This window comes from Poromitra crassiceps (genome assembly GCF_964638095.1).
Source record: "Poromitra crassiceps genome assembly, chromosome: 5".
NCBI lineage: Eukaryota > Metazoa > Chordata > Actinopteri > Beryciformes > Melamphaidae > Poromitra > Poromitra crassiceps.
In genome coordinates, this window is record NC_139642.1 from 38,438,065 (window position 1) to 38,455,581 (window position 17,517).

The window sequence follows — 17,517 nt, forward strand, 5'->3', positions numbered from 1 at the left end:
ATTTTAGTATGGGGATTTCAGTTAGATCCATGAAATAAGGTCTGTGGTTAACAAAACATTATGAAACGGCAATTTCTGGGTAAGCCTACAAAAATATGTCATCCCTGCGGTACTCTATTACAGGCCACCCTAGCCTTGTATTCTTGCCTGGTAGCCATTCTTTAACAGCTTGCCAGAGGCTACAGATTTGCCACCAACATTAGCCATCTATGGTAACTGCCAGAGACATGTGTAGGAGGATTTAGGTTATATCAATGTTGTTGTAATTCCTAATAGTCACCAATAGGGGTCAATAAACCTCAGAGCGTACTTAATGCCCCTTTGAATTCTTACCCCTCTTTGTCTATATATATACCCATAACTGATAACATAAAAAAACACTGCACACTAATGTTTGAAGAGGATTATCAGATGAGCAAAAACACTGGTTGATTTAAAGATAGAAAGCTTTCTCACCGTATTATAGTGGCCAACATAGACAGAGTTACCCAGACCAAACACTGCATATTGCAGGCCTTTGAGGTAAGTCTTCCCATATCTGAAGTCGGTAGACGCCTCCTCCAGCCATTTACAGAACCACTCAGCGTTCTCCGTGGGCCGCCCATCAGTGTAGGTGGCCAAGAGAAACACGCAGACCGACTTGTTGGTGCACTGTGTAGAGAAACGATCAAAACGGACAAGAGGAATCAGTGAAACAATGCAGTAGGGAATGTCAGAAAAGAACCAGGGAGAATATCTGTACAATGGACTACATGATTATAGGTGAAATGACCTTGATCATTTTGATAGATATTATGAACAAGATTATTAATCACAATACGGTAATCAAATTAATTAATGGTTCTGAAATGAGGGGGGATTAAATGCAATTTTGGGATCTTATAACATCTTGTTCATCTTCAACTACTTATTAACTCATTATTATTTGCTGAAACTAAAATCATGATATACGTTTACAATACCATCAAATATACGAGTCTAAGGCTGATATTTCACAACAGAAGACAGCCGACTAATAGAAAACCAATTCAACGGCACACAGGCAGAGGGTGGAAATAAATCACTCTCAAGAGTAGATACAAAGGGACTACTAAAGTGAAATATGAAGCACACATCCTCTCCTTGGCCCCTTGTAAACGAACAGAAAACTGTCGGAGCATGGCGGTTACTATGCCTCATGTCCAGCTGGGTCTACGTTGCTCAGGAGAGGGTGTCTTCTTGACTGATGGCTGGCCGGTGGGAGTCACTGCACTGAGCATCTACAACTGAATCTAGGTGCCGGCTGCTGCCTGGGGTCATTTCTCTTGCAGAGATTTTCCATCACCAAAAACTGTATCGCCTATCTTAGTGCATAAATACCAATTTCCTCTCCCGCTGTGTACCAGCCAGCCAATCTCCTATTCATCTCTCAATGCACTGCAGGGCGCCTCTCTGCCCACAAAATAAAAAAGCAACGTTGATGAAAATAATCAATCTTTCCTCAGTTCAGCTCAGGACAATGACATGGAAAAGTTGGACTGGAGCGCAACAGTGGCAGAACCTGAGGCTGCTTGTGGTGGTTTGTTACTTTGCTGTTTGGTTAGTAAGCATTCAGACAGCTGTGATTTGTTCTACTCTGATTAACTTTATTCTAAATAAAACATTTCCTGACTGAGGACTGCATGATGTTGTGTACTAAATGTTATACAGATTTAGATGATGACTTACTGTGAGGGCAGTCGAGGCTTGACTTGCTGGATTACTAACCAGCCACAAAGTGCAGTCTGTACAGAGAGTAGACTGGCCGGCTAAGTTTGCTCATCTTACCTTTTTGGCATCTAGCTGATGCTATTATAAAGGAAGCTACAATGAGTGCAACAGCAAATTAAGCTCTGTCACCATCACCAAACATTTGTTGCTGTTGTTGTTGTTGTTGTTGTTGTTGTTGCTGTTGCTGTTGCTAAACCAACATAAGCAACCAAAAGTAAGGAGAGCAAGAGTTAGAGCCGCTGACGACAGATTTATTCCTGTGATGTTGTGTTTGTGCAATTACTGAAAAGTCAGTTCTATGCATGGAGCTCTGCTTTATCAAACTGGGCTGGGGATGGGGGGGGGGGGTATAAATGTGTGGCAGTAACTGTATAAATTCAAATAGCAGAGGAATCTAGTTAATTGAGGACTAACTGCCACATAAGAGTGCTACAGCATTTTGTGAAAATGAAAATCGCCATTTTACTCCAAATCATTATTTGGCTCGTATGACTTGGCCTACCTCATCAGCCAGTTGGTCATCTGGATCATAGTCTTGCATGTCAATCACTTCGGCTGGTATGTCCAAAGCCTTCACCTCCTCTGACAGCTCTTTTGCAAAGCCCTGGACAAGTCAAGTTGAGAATCATAGTTAGTTATTTTAAGATATCTTAGAATACTATCTTTACAATTCACTGTTATTCAGCCGCTTATCTAGCCTTGAACAAATCAATCATAATTAAATCTTGCATTTTACAGGCAGCTTATTGCTTCCTTTAACAGCTTATTCATCTCTTTTGAGAGTGTGTGTGTGTGTGTGTGTGTGTGTGTGTGTGTGTGTGTGTGTGTGTGTGTGTGTGTGTGTGTGTGTGTGTGTGTGTGTGCGTGTGCGTGCGTGCGCGTGCGTGCGCGTGCGTGCGTAAAAGTGAGTGTTTTTACAATCTGGTGTAGGAGTTTCTTTGCTGCTGACAAGCCCCGACCTACTAAATTTCCATACAAACAGCCAAAAGTAAGTATGTAGTGACGTGTTACATCGCAGGTCATGTAAGATGGGTAGTAACCTCAGATCAATATTACTATTCGTAAAAGCTTCATAAATGCAGGCTCACTTTTCGTTTGTGACTGACTGTATGTATGCAACATCATATCACAGAATCACCATCTCATCCTGAGCATGTTGATGTTTTCAAAGAACAAAATCCATACTTTTGCTGTTCCAGTCTGTGAGCCGTAGAAGATCTTAACTCCTGAGACATGAACCACAGTGTCTCTCTCCACAGAATGGCCATTCTCCTTCACAGCTTTGTAGAGCCACGGGCCAACTTGGTTGGAGAAGCTTTTCTAAAAAGCAAACAGAAGAAAATTCATGAAAAGACATGTCTTCTCACACACAGCTGTCTTCTCATGGAAGGACACGGTTTGTCTCCAATATTTGGAATCATGAAGGGTATTTAAAGCTTTCAGAAACTGCTGCAACTCCATAGCATGGCCAGTGTCAAAACTCAACACCTCTGAAAAGATTAACAGTGCAATAGACACAATATAAGACCTAATAAATATACACATCAGCAAGTGACAGATTACCTTCTTAAATGCCATCTTCACAGAGAGCCAGATCCCAAAGACAAGTGCAGCGGCTGAATACAAGTACAGTCTGTTGTGCCATACAGACATGAAGTAGCCCTCACTGGGAATGTGGGCATTATTTGACACTGGGAAGGAAGTGACATACAATATCATTGTTGTGAGATACATGATGAAGTTAACTAGGGCTAGCTACAATGCAAATGCAAATGGATCCGCTATGGTTTTGCTAGGCTAATGCTGATCTTTGCACAGCAGCACGCAACAGGTTTAACAGGTGTGTTTAACATGTGTGGTGTGGGTGGATCAGTGGTTAGTACTAGCCTCACAGCAAGAAGGTTGTGGGGAGTTTGCATGTTCTGTGTGGAGTTTGCATGTTCTCCCCGTGTTTGCGTGGGTTACCAATGGTTATCGTCCAAAGACATACAATTCTCAATTCACCTGCAGCAAATAAAGGGTAGCTAACTAGCCTGCTAGCCATATCAATATTTACTGTACGTTGCGTTTACAATTCCACTTAACGCTAGATTTCAAATAAACTCACCTTTAGTGTCCGACGAAGACACGTGCTTTATGGCATGCAAAAGAAATACGAAGAAACCCTGCATCACACTATGCATTATTTTGGTCCACATGTTTTGCAAAACGAAATGATTTTAATAATTTGTGTCAAAGGAGGTCTTCAGCAGTTGTTTCCGTGTTGTCCTGTTTGCCCGATGTGCATGCTGGGAAGTGTAGTTTTCTGTGGTTCTGAGGTTCTGTGGCTTTGAGTACTTTTTCCCTCCTTTTTTAACAACGACATAGTACGTTAAATAATATTTTCTTGTTTCACATCGAAATAAATCTATTTATTTTTAATTTAAATGTTGGAACCGGCGAGGGTAGTCTATATTTTCTCTAATAGAAAAGAAACCGGAGCGGAACGTTTGTTTCATGTCTCTGTTTCAGAGTGGACACTCATTTATAACACTCATAGCACAGCCACAGTGACGACTGTTGTAATCTGACAGCAATTTCACATTTACCTCTAACTAACTGCATAGATAGAGTATTCTGTCTTCTTAAACTTCAACATGTCTAACGCTATATTCACGCCGACAAATCAAATACGATTGACCAATGTGGCGGTGGTGAGGATGAAGAAAGGAGGGAAACGATTTGAAATCGCCTGCTACAAAAACAAAGTTATGAGTTGGAGATCAGGAGCGTGAGTAACGTTAACGTGTTAACATGACGTTCAAATGATTTGGCTAATGTAACTTTAACCGGTTACCAAGTAACTCACTTCTTATGTGTTAAAATACATTTGTTAATTTAATTTGATAACGTTAGCTGCTGTTAGCTAACGTTAGCTAGCTATAAGCCCACAACTATGGTCAGCCAGTATTTTCACCACGTTTTAATACAGCCCTTCATCAACAACGACATTTCAACGAGATCAAACTGAATCTCCACGTTCTGATTTCTTCCAGGGAGAAAGACTTGGATGAGGTTTTGCAGACAAGCTCTGTTTTCGTTAATGTGTCCAAGGGTCAGGTGGCAAAGAAAGATGACTTGTCCAAAGCTTTTGGAACAGATGATCTGACAGAAATCTGTAAACAAGTAAGTAACAAATAGTTATTACTCAGACTAACTCTTACCCACTCAACATTTGCCACCACAGGCCTATCCAGCATTCTGTGTCTGCCTATTCCTCTGATAGTTTTCATTGTTTCTTCTTTGTACAGATCTTGGCTAAAGGAGAGCTGCAGGTGTCAGACAAAGAGAGGCAAAGTCAGCTGGAGACGAATTTCAGGGACATTGCTACTATTGTGGCAGAGAAGTGTGTGAACCCAGAGACCAAGAGGCCGTACACAGTCAATCTCATTGAGCGGGCAATGAAGGACATCCACTACTCTATTAAGGCCAACAAGAGCACTAAACAGCAGGTGAGGAGCTACATTTGACTTTGGTTTGTTTCCTGTTTATTTATTTTTATTATTATGTTGTTTTTTGTGAAACAACACAAAGGGTGAATGCTGTGCTACTGTAGAAGTACCGATAGTCAGTGGCCTACACACAGTAGAATGCACCCCCTACGCTCCCAGTTAGAGCAGCGGAGCAGCTCTGACAGAGCTCTCTGCTTCTGTGAATGGGTGTCACGAACAAAAATGTAATTTAGCCACCTAAAAGAAGGCTCACTTAAACAAATCAATGTCAGTGTTACATGTATGCTACTGTAAACTTTGACGTCAAACAGCAAGCACTATGCCAAGCACTGTATTCCGCCACGGATGACTTGGGTTCAGAAAGTACTGATACTATCAGCCTGATAGTGAGAGTGAAATCAAACTTCACTTTTCTAAACATTTCAATGATTGTGCGCGTCTGTGTTTTACCGAGCTGTTCAAACATACAAATGTACTGGCCATCATGGCAAAGGCCTGCATTTATATAGCGCTTTTATCCAAAGCGCTTTACAATCAGTAGGTACACTCACCCATTCATGCAGAAATTCATACACCGATGGCGGCAAGCTACCACGCAGGGTGCTGGCACACCATCAGGAGCAATTTGGGGTTCAGTATCTTGCCCAAGAACACTTCGACTTGCAGACTGGAGGAGGTGGGGATCGAACCACCGACCTCTTTTATCCAAAGTGATTAGTGGACGACCCACTCTACCTCCTGAGCCACAGCCACCCCATCATATAGATTCCACCGTCTTCCTTTGAAAGATATTGGTGTTACACTGCTGTGGCTTGTTGCACTGAATATAGACATCAACACTCCACCGGAAAGTTTGATACCATTTCTCTGAAGAGGATTATCTAAAGCCCACCGATAAATAAGGATAAACACTTTCTGAAGAGCACTGCGATACGCAACCCTCAGGTAAGATATGAATGAAACAAGTTACCATATAACCAGTAAAGAAATGTTTTTTTACTATTTCATTTAGAATAACGCTACAGTCAACATTTCGAACAGATACCCACATACTGTATGCTACATCTATTGCATAGGCTGCAGTGAGAGTAAATGGGAAATTGACTGCATTTACTGGGAATGCATTTACTGGCATTTTGTCGTCGCTATCATAATCACCAAATGAAAGGCATTGACATTCATTATAGAGGGTATGCACAGACGTCACCTTCCCACCGGAACACGCCCCCTCAATCGGGACTGAGTGGCAAAAACATTTTATTCTGCAGGTTCCTGCAGGTCATTTATCTTGACTGATTACTGCATTCAAGCTGAACGTTAATGCTGCCACTCAGTGGGTGTGACCCCGCAGTGACTTCTGCCTCTGTGACATCACATGCATACCCTCTATAGGGGATTATGATCTGTTTTTGTATGATGTTGTTGACACAATTGTCTGTCTTCCCTGTCCCCAGGCCCTGGAGGTGATCCGGCAGCTGAAGGAGTCCATGCAGATCCAGAGGGCCCACATGAGGCTGAGGCTGCTGCTGCCAGCCAAGGAGGGCAAGAGGCTGAAGGAGAAGCTCAAACCGCTGCTGAAGGTGGTGGAGAGCGAGGACTTTGATGAGCAGCTGGAAATGGTGAGGGGTGTTGACACATTTTCCAGACTGTGGCTGCATTCGGAGCCGCCTACTATATATATATGGCATGTATTATGCAAACAAAAGCAAAATCTGCAGTAGCCTATGCCAAAAATACCCAGATACCACAAGATTAATGGCGATTGCAACTATTATTATTATTACAAATAGAAATAGAGATGCCAGAGATAATATGACAGAACCTGACAAAACCTCATCATTTTGTGAAGAAAAAGGGTAAACTTTTTTTTGACAGGTGTCTGCCATCTTGTGGTGGTTCATTTTCCCTGCTGCTCTGCAAGCCTCTATAAGTAATGCCAATTAAGCATGACCTAGCATTCTGCAAATTAATTGATTCAACAGTTTCATTCTGCATACTACTATGAAAAGCCTGCATTCTGCGTTCGTTTGGTAGTATGGTAGGCAGTTCCAAATGACTGCATGCAAGATGGGAAATTAAAGCAAGATACAGTACTAGATACCGGCATGATTTTAAAGGTCTGATCTTTTCCAAACAATTCCAAACAATATACAAGTGTACATAAACTTCATAAGCATAAAAGCAAACAGTACATATATACAAGCCATTTTGGTTCTAAAATTGTATTGGTTGCTTGGTGATTGTGAGATGTATCTGACAGTGCGCTGGACACTGTTGCTTTCTCTCCAGTGCTTTCTTTGTTCCAATTCCCATTCTGTCTGTCTGTACTAATCAATACCCATCCTCTCTCTCTGTCTCTACCTCCCTTCTCCTCACTCCCAGGTTTGTCTGGTGGATCCTGGCTGCTACAGGGAGATCGATGAGCTGATCCGCTGTGAGACCAAAGGCAGAGGCTCCCTGGAGGTCCTCAGTCTGAAGGATGTGGAGGAGGGAGATGAGAAGCTGGAGTAACCCAACCACCCAGAACCCTTTAACACACTAAAGCCCAACACCATGGCACACAAACTACAAACTAATTTAAGAGACTGATATTTGAGATCTATTTTATACCAATATAGTCATTCCTGTTTCCTCAGCCTCTGTATCTATAAAGGAATTAGTTCACTTACTGAAAAGATTCCATAAGAATTTATTTTGCCCAACTTGCATTTATAGGGCAGAATGTATTTCAAAAGAAATTTGAGCAGTTATACCTTAAAGCCCCCTCCAGTCAGTTTTCCTACCTGATTAACTGTTGGTGTTCTATTCAAACATTCTAATATATGTTTGTATATTTGCATGTCATCTGATTCTGCGCAAAATAACTTCCATTGTTAAGAACTGAAGGCTAATAGCTTGCTCCACTGCATCCCCATGGCTAGTTAGTTATTTGTCAAAAAAGCACTAGAGCTTTGTCTCTTGCCTTCAATCTTTGTCTGCGCTACAGCCAAGAACCACACATCTGGACGGGTACCAACACCGACATAACGTACATGAGCTTAGCTGCAAGCTGCATTATTGCTTCATTATCAAAAACCGGTCAACGGATTTCAAAGCTGACTAGAAATATTGCGCGCTCATTTCTAACACCATTCTGAGCATGTGCAATTGTGCTCTGCTTTATTATAGTAGTGAGATGCTCCCGTGGAAGAGCGTGATTTGAGCCTGGTGAAGTTGTTACAGCAGTGGGCTTATATAACATAGCTAACAGCTAGCCAGCTATTTAACATACCGGCTCGTCCTCAGTCATGACATGACTTATCACTATTATTATATAGTGTTACATTAAGTCATATGTCATGATCCCATTTTAGCAACAGCTGATTTTTTAAACTTCTTGTCAAAAAGTACAACGGCGAACAGTGTGGCTAATCAACATGGCCAGACTCAGCAACATGAATCTTATTACGGTAGTTAAAATTGGCTAAGTGGTGTCTGTGGCGGCGTCAGTCACGATTGTGATCTCTTCAGTGATGCGTGATGTCGTCAGTGATGTCACTCGAGCAACGGAGTGATGTCATCAATGATGTCACTCGAGCAATTGTGATATCATCAGTGATGTCACTCGAGCAATTGTGATGTCATTAGTGATGTCACTTGGGGGCAGCATCTGTCTGTCAGTTCAGTCTCCACCATGTAGAACGTGACTATGTAGACAACAAACACCACAGCACTGACTGCCCATGTAGAACGTGACTATGCAGCAAACACATGCGCACAGTTGCACGATGGCGCCTAGTTGGGTGGGCGGTGTCTCACGATTTTGGGAGCCCGCGGAGGAATCGAGTGTGCTTCATAGTATCTTAAAAATGACAAAATATACTGCAGGGGGGCTTTAACCTGCAGGTCAGTTAGTAGTTCAGATGGCCTGAATTCACTTATTTACAGAAAAGCATGCTCTTAGTCAGTATCACTGGACCATCAGCAATACTCATTAGTACTTATTGTTTTTGCCTTCCATTTTACTCTGTGTGCCATGTAATCATACTCGATATCCCTATTTTATGCATAGCTTCTTTAACCCAATAATCTATATTTTGTTGTATTAAAATGAGTGTGCTCAAATAAATATTTACCAAGCTATTTTCTTTTTGTTTTACAGTGTTTTGCTAATAATGACTGGTTTGGTGCAGTGATTTGTATCAGACACACATTATCTGGTATAGTAAGCTGTACGTGTATTCACAAACGCAACAGACTGACTTCTGCCTCTCCATACCAGTGCTACCAGCTTGCACGTTTATTTTACTTCTATATTACTTAGTAGTTACTCGTCATTCTAATGTTATAATGAGTGATTACATCTATTTTACTCAGAATTTGCTTAGTTATTTTCCGGTCATTACTGCATAGCCTCTAATTGAAAGGGTTACAGACTGTGTTGTACATACAGTATTGACCTAGCAGCCTACTGTCTAACCAGTAGGGAGAAATAGAGTACCGTGATTTGTTCAAGTTCAACTATAGAAGAATGGTGGACTGGTAAATTCTTGTTTCACCCTACAGTTCACTCAGCATCTATTATTAACAGGGGCAGTCAGTGCCTGTTAGAATTAATAGCAGGACCCTGTTATTCGTGCAAAGTATCACATCATTGCAGTGTTGTAACCCCAGGCAAAATCTATAGACAGTTGCTCAAACAATTAATCAGCCTCTTTGACTTGTTGCACATTACCTTGTGCTCTAAAAAGATTACCGGTAGATTGCATGTATTTTAATTTTATTTTCCCTCTCTGAGTTCTATGCATAGCAGTCTATCAAAGTAAAAACAAATTTCTCAAAATAAAAATATAAAATTCAAATAGTTTGTAAATCTATCCATCCCCTTTCTAAATTTGGGTTGAATTGCCTAACTCTTAAACCAGTTTGTTCAATATTTGGTGATATGTGTTACCCGAATTGTTTTGAGGATTTTGGGGGAAATGATTTTCTTTAAAAATGTTTGTATTCTCATCTTTATTTGTAACAATGCCAAAACGGGTCCATTACATCTTAATGGGAATTCAGGGTGCAAAGTCAACTCTCATTCACAACACTCAAGCACAATATGGAATGCAACAATAACATTCAGCCCTTCTGGAGTAAAAGAAAATAGAGAATAAGTGCAAGTTTCCCATTTTAGATTTCTCATTTGACTTCCATTGTCAAATTGGACAGGACAAAGTGAAATTGCACCTTCTGTGTTGGATTCAGTATTCTTTATGAGGAAAGTGACTGGCCAAGTCTCATGAATAACCTTCTGAACACTGCTATTGATCTGCAAACAGTGGTATCAGGTGAGGCCAGCCTCATCTGGATTATTCATTAACATAAAAGTGTTATTTCTGTCTTTGCATGACGTTTATTCATGCTCAACACGTCCATGTTATAGGCTATTAAAACCACTGCGTTTTCATAATCAAGTGGTGGTTGTAAACACATATACTGTGTTTATGAATCATTTTGAATCCAAGTCATGCATGATGCTTTATTCCACAATGCCTTTTCTGCAAATTAATTCCACTTAGATGTTTTTACATGCTCGACAAACTAAGCAAATGTCATTACTCTCATATAGGTCAAGTGCTGTACTAAGTCTTTTTGGTATCAATTACTTCATGAGGCATCATAATGTATCAAGGTATCAACTACTGTAGTTTGTAAGGTATTAAGGGAATAAATTATAGACTTGCATTTACAAAAGCAGTATGTACAAATGTTATTTAGAAAATAAAGACCCATAAAAATCTGACACAATTGAATTTAAAGTATCAGCATTATCAGTATTAAAAGAATAATATTAAAATGCAGCCCTGCATACATTTTGAATCTGTGTCGATCAATAAACAAAGCATCAACTCTCTCCTGTTATCTCTGCAATATATGACAATGTTGTTCTTTTATATGTTAAGCTCAATAGAAGTGTAAATATAATGTAATAGAAATGTAAGAAACACAGCGGAACAAGATGCAAACATCATCCCATTAACATCCCTATTAATAAAAGTAAGTTCTAAATGTGCTTTTTGGTGTTACTGTCTTTATAAATTAACCAGTGCATCATTAGGCAACATGTCCAGACTTCTACCTCTATCCCTAAGTGTAGCCACACCCACTTCACATAGTTTTGCAGTTTGGTCACTCACACTGACTAAACACATCACAGTCCCACCCAGGGCCGCTGGAAGTCATTTTAAGCAGGGGGTGCTGGGAGGAAGGGACTCTCGGTGGGGCCCGCTAGGGCCCCGCCGAAAAAAAAATTGACGTTTTTTTTTTACATTTTTTTGCCATATTTAGAGGAATATCTCATTTTAAATTAACATTAGGATACTATTGTGATGTAATTATTCAGTATTTTCTCCTTTTCTCACTCATTCAGAGCAAAGAGGGAGATATATAGCATGATGATAATGCTCTATATCTCCCTATTTGCTCTGAATACACCAGTTAACATGACACAGACTTAACATGACAGAAATATTATCAGCAAACTTAATGACTAGACTAACTATTCTGATCTGAATGGCATATATCAAGAAACATTGACTCCTCTCTTTGCTGTATAGTGGGAGGTGCATTTTTGAGTAGGCTATTAAAATAGCATGTCAAGTTCACATTTCTTTATTGCCAGATTAAACAATTCGTATTGGTTGTTGGTTGGTTCAACACAACATGTGCGTGCATGCGCGCTTCTTCTTCTTCTCTATAGCCTACAAGCATGTAACTTCCTTGATTGTTATTGTTGATAATTCTATTTAAATAGGCTACATTTTCATTTCCCGAAACATTCTTAAACAAGAAAGGAACATAGTGCACTGCAAAATATTTTTTAATTACATTTGTAAAAAAAAAAAAAAAAAAAAAAAAAATCTTTTTTTTTTTTTTTTTTTTTTTAAATCTAGGGGGTGCTGCAGCACCTGCAGCACCCCTACTTCCCGCGGGCCTGGTCCCACCTGGCTCCTGTAGGAGCCTGGATCCCTCAGAGAGCCTCTGATCTCTGTCCATACTGGCTGTGTGTGAATGTAGTCTTGTGGATGCCGCTCAGCGGGTCCTCTTCTGGACCAGGGTACCTCCTCTCCTCAGACACCTCGCGCTCCTCAAAAGTGGGGCATCTGGTCATGAGCACCCCCCCTCCAGCCAGCATAAAAATCAAGGAGATCCATCCCAGGTACAGCGCAGCTCCCCAGGCTCTCTCCAGCGGCACGACGGCGCCCTCCAGCGGCTGGCTGGTGTGATAGCACGTCCAGGCGGTGGGGACCAGCATCACTATCCCGGACAAAACAAAGAGAGCACCAGATGCAACTTTGACCTGGCCACGCCTGGGGAACCAGGCAGCCCCCGCCGCGCCGATCGCCACAGCAAAAGCCCCCACCCCGATGGATGCCACGACGAGGGTTCTCCACGTGCGGAAGCTTCCAGACAGAGACATGAGAGACTGGTAGAAGGAGCAGTGCAGGCTGCCATCATGGGCTAAGTCCCAGTGGTCCCATTCCAGCCATACCCCGTCCCAGTAGGCAGGCAGAGTGGCCGTGGTGTTGTCCACCGTGCCGCTCACCGTCCAGAGGGCCATGCAGCGTGTCAGGATGGCACACAGCCAGCCGGTCCCGGCCAGGCAGAACACAGCCAGCTCCATCCACCACTCCATGACTCACTCGGGCCTGCTCCTCCTCGTCACTGCAGGCCAGGCTGCCTAACCAGAAACAGCTGGCAGCACAGCGCCGAGGGGAGGGGAGGGGTGTTGTTTTAGCCTGTGTGTGCATCTGTGAGAGCGTGAGTGTGAGAGAGATAGAGAGAGAAGAACTGTGTGTGTGTGTGTGTGTGTGTGTGTGTGTGTGTGTGTGTGTGTGTGTGTGTGTGTGTGTGTGTGTGTGTGTGTGTGTGTGTGTGTGTGTGTGTGTGTGTGTGTGTGTGTGTGTCTTTTGCATGTCTGTTGAAAGCAAAACCAGTTCTCCGGCATTCATGGAAAGAAGCAGGCGTGGATGGAGGCTGAGTGGGTGGAGAGGGGAAATCCCTCTGTTTGCTCTGCCATGGTTTCATAACAAGTCTTTCTCTCAGTTTCTGTTGAGAAACCAAAACAAAGATGCCACTGTGCTCTGACTTTCCACCGACTGGCTCGTGTTTTTGAGAGGAAACTTACTTTACAGCCACACGTTCTTTGTGATATTGGATGTGTGTCTTCACAATAGTGTAGCTCACACTTCTGTTTCTCTGTGGAGCTGCTGTGGTGACGCTATCCCAAACAACAATGAGACTCATTCTAGGCCATAACCTTTCTCATTGCAGAATAGTTATGTAACTGGCACATTTATAGGCTACTAAAATGTGTATTTCGTAATTCCTTGGGGCAAATTCAAAAAGCACACGAACCTTGACCAAATGTGACAGATGTATTATTTTTATAATTTGACTAAAGATTCTTACACAACACATTTTTCTATTGGATGGAAAATAAGCAGATTCAACAACAGGATTTCTACTGCATTCAAACTTCATGATACACTGTACCTGGGAATTCCATTTGATAATTCATTTAGACAGATAGCCATTTAGAGTGTTCAGATTCATGTCAATTACTTAAGGAATAATTCACCCAAAAACTAAAATTCTTCCATCTACTCATCCTCATGCCAGTTGAAACACAGGTGTAGTTTGCCCATATAACAGGGAGGTTGCCAGCACAACTTCATAGCAGCCTTCTCCAAAACAACTGCAGTCAGTGGGGACCAGGGCCCAGTTGCACAAAGCACCTTAGGTTAAGATTTTGCTTAGCGTCAGAGTTAAGGTGTCCATAAAATAGAATCGGCTGCACAAAACACCCATAAATCTTGTGCTTATGTTTTCCTTAAAATGTTTAACCTTATGGAGAAGATTTAAGGGTGTTTTGTGCAGCCGATTCTATTTTATGGACACAATAAACTCTGACTCTAAGGGAAATCTTAACCTAAGGTGCTTTGTGCAACTGGGCCCAGTTCTTTAGAGTTCCAAAAAGACCTATATTTACGCCATAATAGAGAGCCGCAGGGATGACGTATTTTTGTAGTCAGAACGTGGAAGTCCCAGACTTAATGGTTCTTCACTGTTTCTGTCTATGGGATTATTGAATGGGTTTTTGGCGCGATGCTTCAAATAAGGTCTCTGGGCAACGCAAGCTTAATCAAACGCGAACCACTGTTCAGCGGGATAATCTTCACACATGAGGACCACTTTCATGAGTTTTGAAGCGTAAATGCGAGCCCTAGAAGTAAAAAGCTCGTGCTAAGCTAATCCAGAACTACACACAGTGTCGCATAGGCTTCCACGTCACGTCACCACACCTGTGTTGTTGATGTGTACGCTGCTGTGCACTGATTACTCCGGGCTGAACCAGGTGAGGGAAAGAGAATTTCCGTGTTCGTCCTTTGAAGTGATGACGTTCTTGACATATAATATCCCCGTCGACTCAACAGTGTAGGCTCATTTAGCCGTTTGCTAGCTAGCCGCCCTTTTAACGGCAGGTAAAAGCTTAAAAACTCATAGACGTGGTCCTCGTGTGAAGATTATCCTGCTGAACACTGGTTCGCGTTTGAATAAGCTTGCGTTAACCACAGACCTCATTTGAAGCATTGCGCCAAAAAGCCATTCAAAAATCCCATAGGCGAAAACAGTGAAGAACCCGGAAGTGTTAGCATCGATGTTTTCCGGACTCATTCCTGCGACTCTCAATTTAGTGCCAATCCTAACTACAGCTGATTGAAATAATGACATATATATAGCTTTCTATTCACAGTGTGATTGTTTGGCTTTTTATTTTGGAACTCTAAAGAAATGTCCCCCATTGACATTATGGACTAACAAATTTACCCTGTTTAATTTATGAGGGTGAGGTGAGTAGATGATGACAGAATTTTCGTTTTTGGGTGAACTATTCCTTTAAGCACTGTGATTGACTCGAAGATCCAAAACAGCGCCCAGCCAGTCAAGTGGTGTAAAACTAACCAAAACAGTTGTTTAAGGCACCAAACTTTGCCTGCAGAACCTACTGGTTCTACTTTTCAACCATAATGTGTGTTTGTCATCGATTCACTCTCCCGGATTGTGTTCTGACCCCATGACACACCCTTGCAGCCACCGGGAAGTCTCCCATAGTCCATCCCTGAATATTGCAAAGGCTATTTGAAATTATGGTTGTTATAAGGATGACAAACAATCAAGCATCAGCTCGACCAGTTTGTTCATCACTCTTTAAGTTGTGAAAAAGATCTCTCACGCTTACAGTCAGTAACAGGCCGCAAGGTTAAGAAAAGCCTGACTGTGGCCAACACACTTGAGAAAGTATGGTAATTTTATACCTTTTCTTCACAGCTTCTCTTTTTTTGTATCAAAGGTTAACCCAACCCCCCCCCCCCCCCCCCCCCGAGAGTCAGCCTAATATACAGTACAAAGAAAATATGACAGAGGCCAAAACCAATGTTTATTAAAATCCTTTAAGTCCTCAACAAAATAAATATTGTACAGTAATAGAAAAATAAGTGTTGCAGTGTGATACAGCACATAATGTAAGATGGCTCAGACTGCAAATTTAGTTCCATAGCACACGATAACATAAGTGTAATGCAGGTTATTTTCTGTAGCTACAAATTACAGATGTCCTCTAAAGGCCTCATCTTGTCTGCCTTTCGGAAAAGACGCTATCACTCTACAATTCACAAGGTTCCCTTAACGCCTTATGCCAGGGGTGGGCAACTATTTTTCATGGGGGGCCACATGAGAAACCCAGATTGTTGCCGGGGGCCGAACAAATATTATCATGCCGTAACCCATGGATGGGCAACTTTGATGATAGAGAGGGCCACAAAAAAATGTCCTCGCTACCAGATTTTGCTGAGGGCTGAACGGCGCCAGCGTGAAAAATTTGGGGCATTTGAAGCCAGGTTTAGAGGAATAACTCATTTTAAATTAACAATTGTGATGTCATTATTCAGTCTTAACCACCAATATTTGATCCTTTTCGTCACTCACTCCTATGTCACCACCTGCTCTCCCTGGCCTGCAGGGCTTGAAATTAACTTTTTTCACCACCTGCCAATATGGCTGCTAGATTATAAATTACCAGCCAATTAGAATTTCCACTAGCCGAAATGTTTTTCTTGAAATAAACCAGAATATGAGTGGGTTAATTTCATAGGTTAATTTAAGCATAAGTATCAGTAAGTGGCCCGGGATTCTCAAAGGCTGTGTTGAGGGTCACACAAGAACAAAAATGCACTCTTGAAGCTAAATAAATCCAAAACCAACAACTTAATTATTTAAATTTCTACTTCAATGTAGAACAGTCATTTCTTACACATGAGATTACTTTTAGCCTTTTAGTCATAAATATTAGTATTGCCCAGAATGACATGAACATTTGGACACTTATTCAGCGGGTATATTGCATGTTGCAATATACCATCAAGTACTATCAAGTGCACTGTAAAAAAAAAAAAAAAAAAAATTTTTTTTTTTTTTGTGCAATTCCATCGCGGGCCACACAGGGGGCGCCCGCGGGCCGCATACGGCCCGCGGGCCGTATGTTGCCCATGTATGCCTTATGCAGTAGCGTTTTTGCTGCTCTAAACATGGTTAATTTGTTGACAGTGTTTATTTGCTGCGTTGCATGTAGTTTTAAATTAGGAAATCAGCAACTTTCTTTAAGGGCACAATGGCCAGTTCACAAACAGGCAGGCAGCAACTGAGTCCTGCCCTGTCGCGAGACCGCGCATGCGCCAACTCACACCGCGGGTGTGCCACGTGCCACAGCCGACCAATGGTAGAACATCATCACTCACTCACAAAGTGTGACAGACGAATGAACGGAGACCGATCCATATACGAGGAATCAGCCAAGCAACATTTTGGTAAACAAACCGCATCACTGTGGCAACGGCAATGGAATCCTATGGAGCCTGAGCTTTGGGAGGCTTGAGTGTCTGACTCTAGCCGGCTGACCCTGTTTACATTTTAAAAACTGTGACAGTTCACACAACTTTAACATGACATGCGTATAGGCTATTATACATCAAACTCGTGAGCTAATTCTGCTCTCGCTCAGAATGTCAAAATATAAGTGATGTGATGTATAGTTTTTGAGATATTAACGTTTGTTGTTTGGCACAACTCATACTAGTTAACTGCCGCGGGGTTTCGCATTTCTGGGTGGCCAGTGATGCCACACTGATTCGTCCTATAGTATACCACTAATTAAGGTGAATTCAACACCCACTGCAAGACCACAGCTTAT

General features: G+C 41.8%; 3 protein-coding genes across 3 annotated transcripts in view; 1 reads left to right on the forward strand and 2 right to left on the reverse strand.

Moving 5' to 3' along the window:
- The window catches only part of tyw1 (tRNA-yW synthesizing protein 1 homolog), a 101,740-nt gene extending 97,762 nt beyond the window's left edge, over nt 1–3,978 (reverse strand). The window contains exons 1-5 of the mRNA XM_083637346.1: nt 3,857–3,978; nt 3,313–3,440; nt 2,935–3,069; nt 2,252–2,353; nt 457–651 (exon numbers count right to left, since the gene is read on the reverse strand). Coding sequence (XP_083493472.1) covers nt 457–651; nt 2,252–2,353; nt 2,935–3,069; nt 3,313–3,440; nt 3,857–3,947 — 651 coding nt within the window. The 5' untranslated portion in view covers nt 3,948–3,978. The remainder of the gene's footprint in view (nt 1–456; nt 652–2,251; nt 2,354–2,934; nt 3,070–3,312; nt 3,441–3,856) is intronic.
- Nucleotides 3,979–4,296: 318 nt separating this feature from the next.
- sbds (SBDS ribosome maturation factor) lies at nt 4,297–9,362 on the forward strand. Its single transcript, XM_083637586.1, has 5 exons — nt 4,297–4,519; nt 4,785–4,914; nt 5,040–5,240; nt 6,695–6,859; nt 7,623–9,362. The coding sequence occupies exons 1-5, from the start codon at nt 4,386–4,388 to the stop codon at nt 7,749–7,751; spliced, it is 759 nt and encodes a 252-aa protein (XP_083493712.1). The 5' UTR covers nt 4,297–4,385; the 3' UTR covers nt 7,752–9,362.
- A 2,836-nt stretch (nt 9,363–12,198) lies between these two features.
- LOC310777295 (claudin-4-like) lies at nt 12,199–12,923 on the reverse strand. Its single transcript, XM_083637607.1, has one exon. The coding sequence runs from the start codon at nt 12,901–12,903 to the stop codon at nt 12,238–12,240; it is 666 nt and encodes a 221-aa protein (XP_083493733.1). The 5' UTR covers nt 12,904–12,923; the 3' UTR covers nt 12,199–12,237.
- Nucleotides 12,924–17,517: the final 4,594 nt, after the last annotated feature.

What these genes read in the sequence shown, in the direction of transcription:
- sbds (XM_083637586.1), top strand. Translation starts at nt 4,386, where the DNA reads ATGTCTAACGCTATATTCACGCCGACAAATCAAATACGATTGACCAAT. An exon ending in TGACAGAAATCTGTAAACAA is followed by an intron (nt 4,915 to 5,039) that starts GTAAGTAACAAA and finishes TTCTTTGTACAG; the next exon opens with ATCTTGGCTAAAGGAGAGCT. An exon ending in ACAAGAGCACTAAACAGCAG is followed by an intron (nt 5,241 to 6,694) that starts GTGAGGAGCTAC and finishes CCCTGTCCCCAG; the next exon opens with GCCCTGGAGGTGATCCGGCA.
- LOC310777295 (XM_083637607.1), bottom strand. Translation starts at nt 12,903, where the DNA reads ATGGAGTGGTGGATGGAGCTGGCTGTGTTCTGCCTGGCCGGGACCGGC.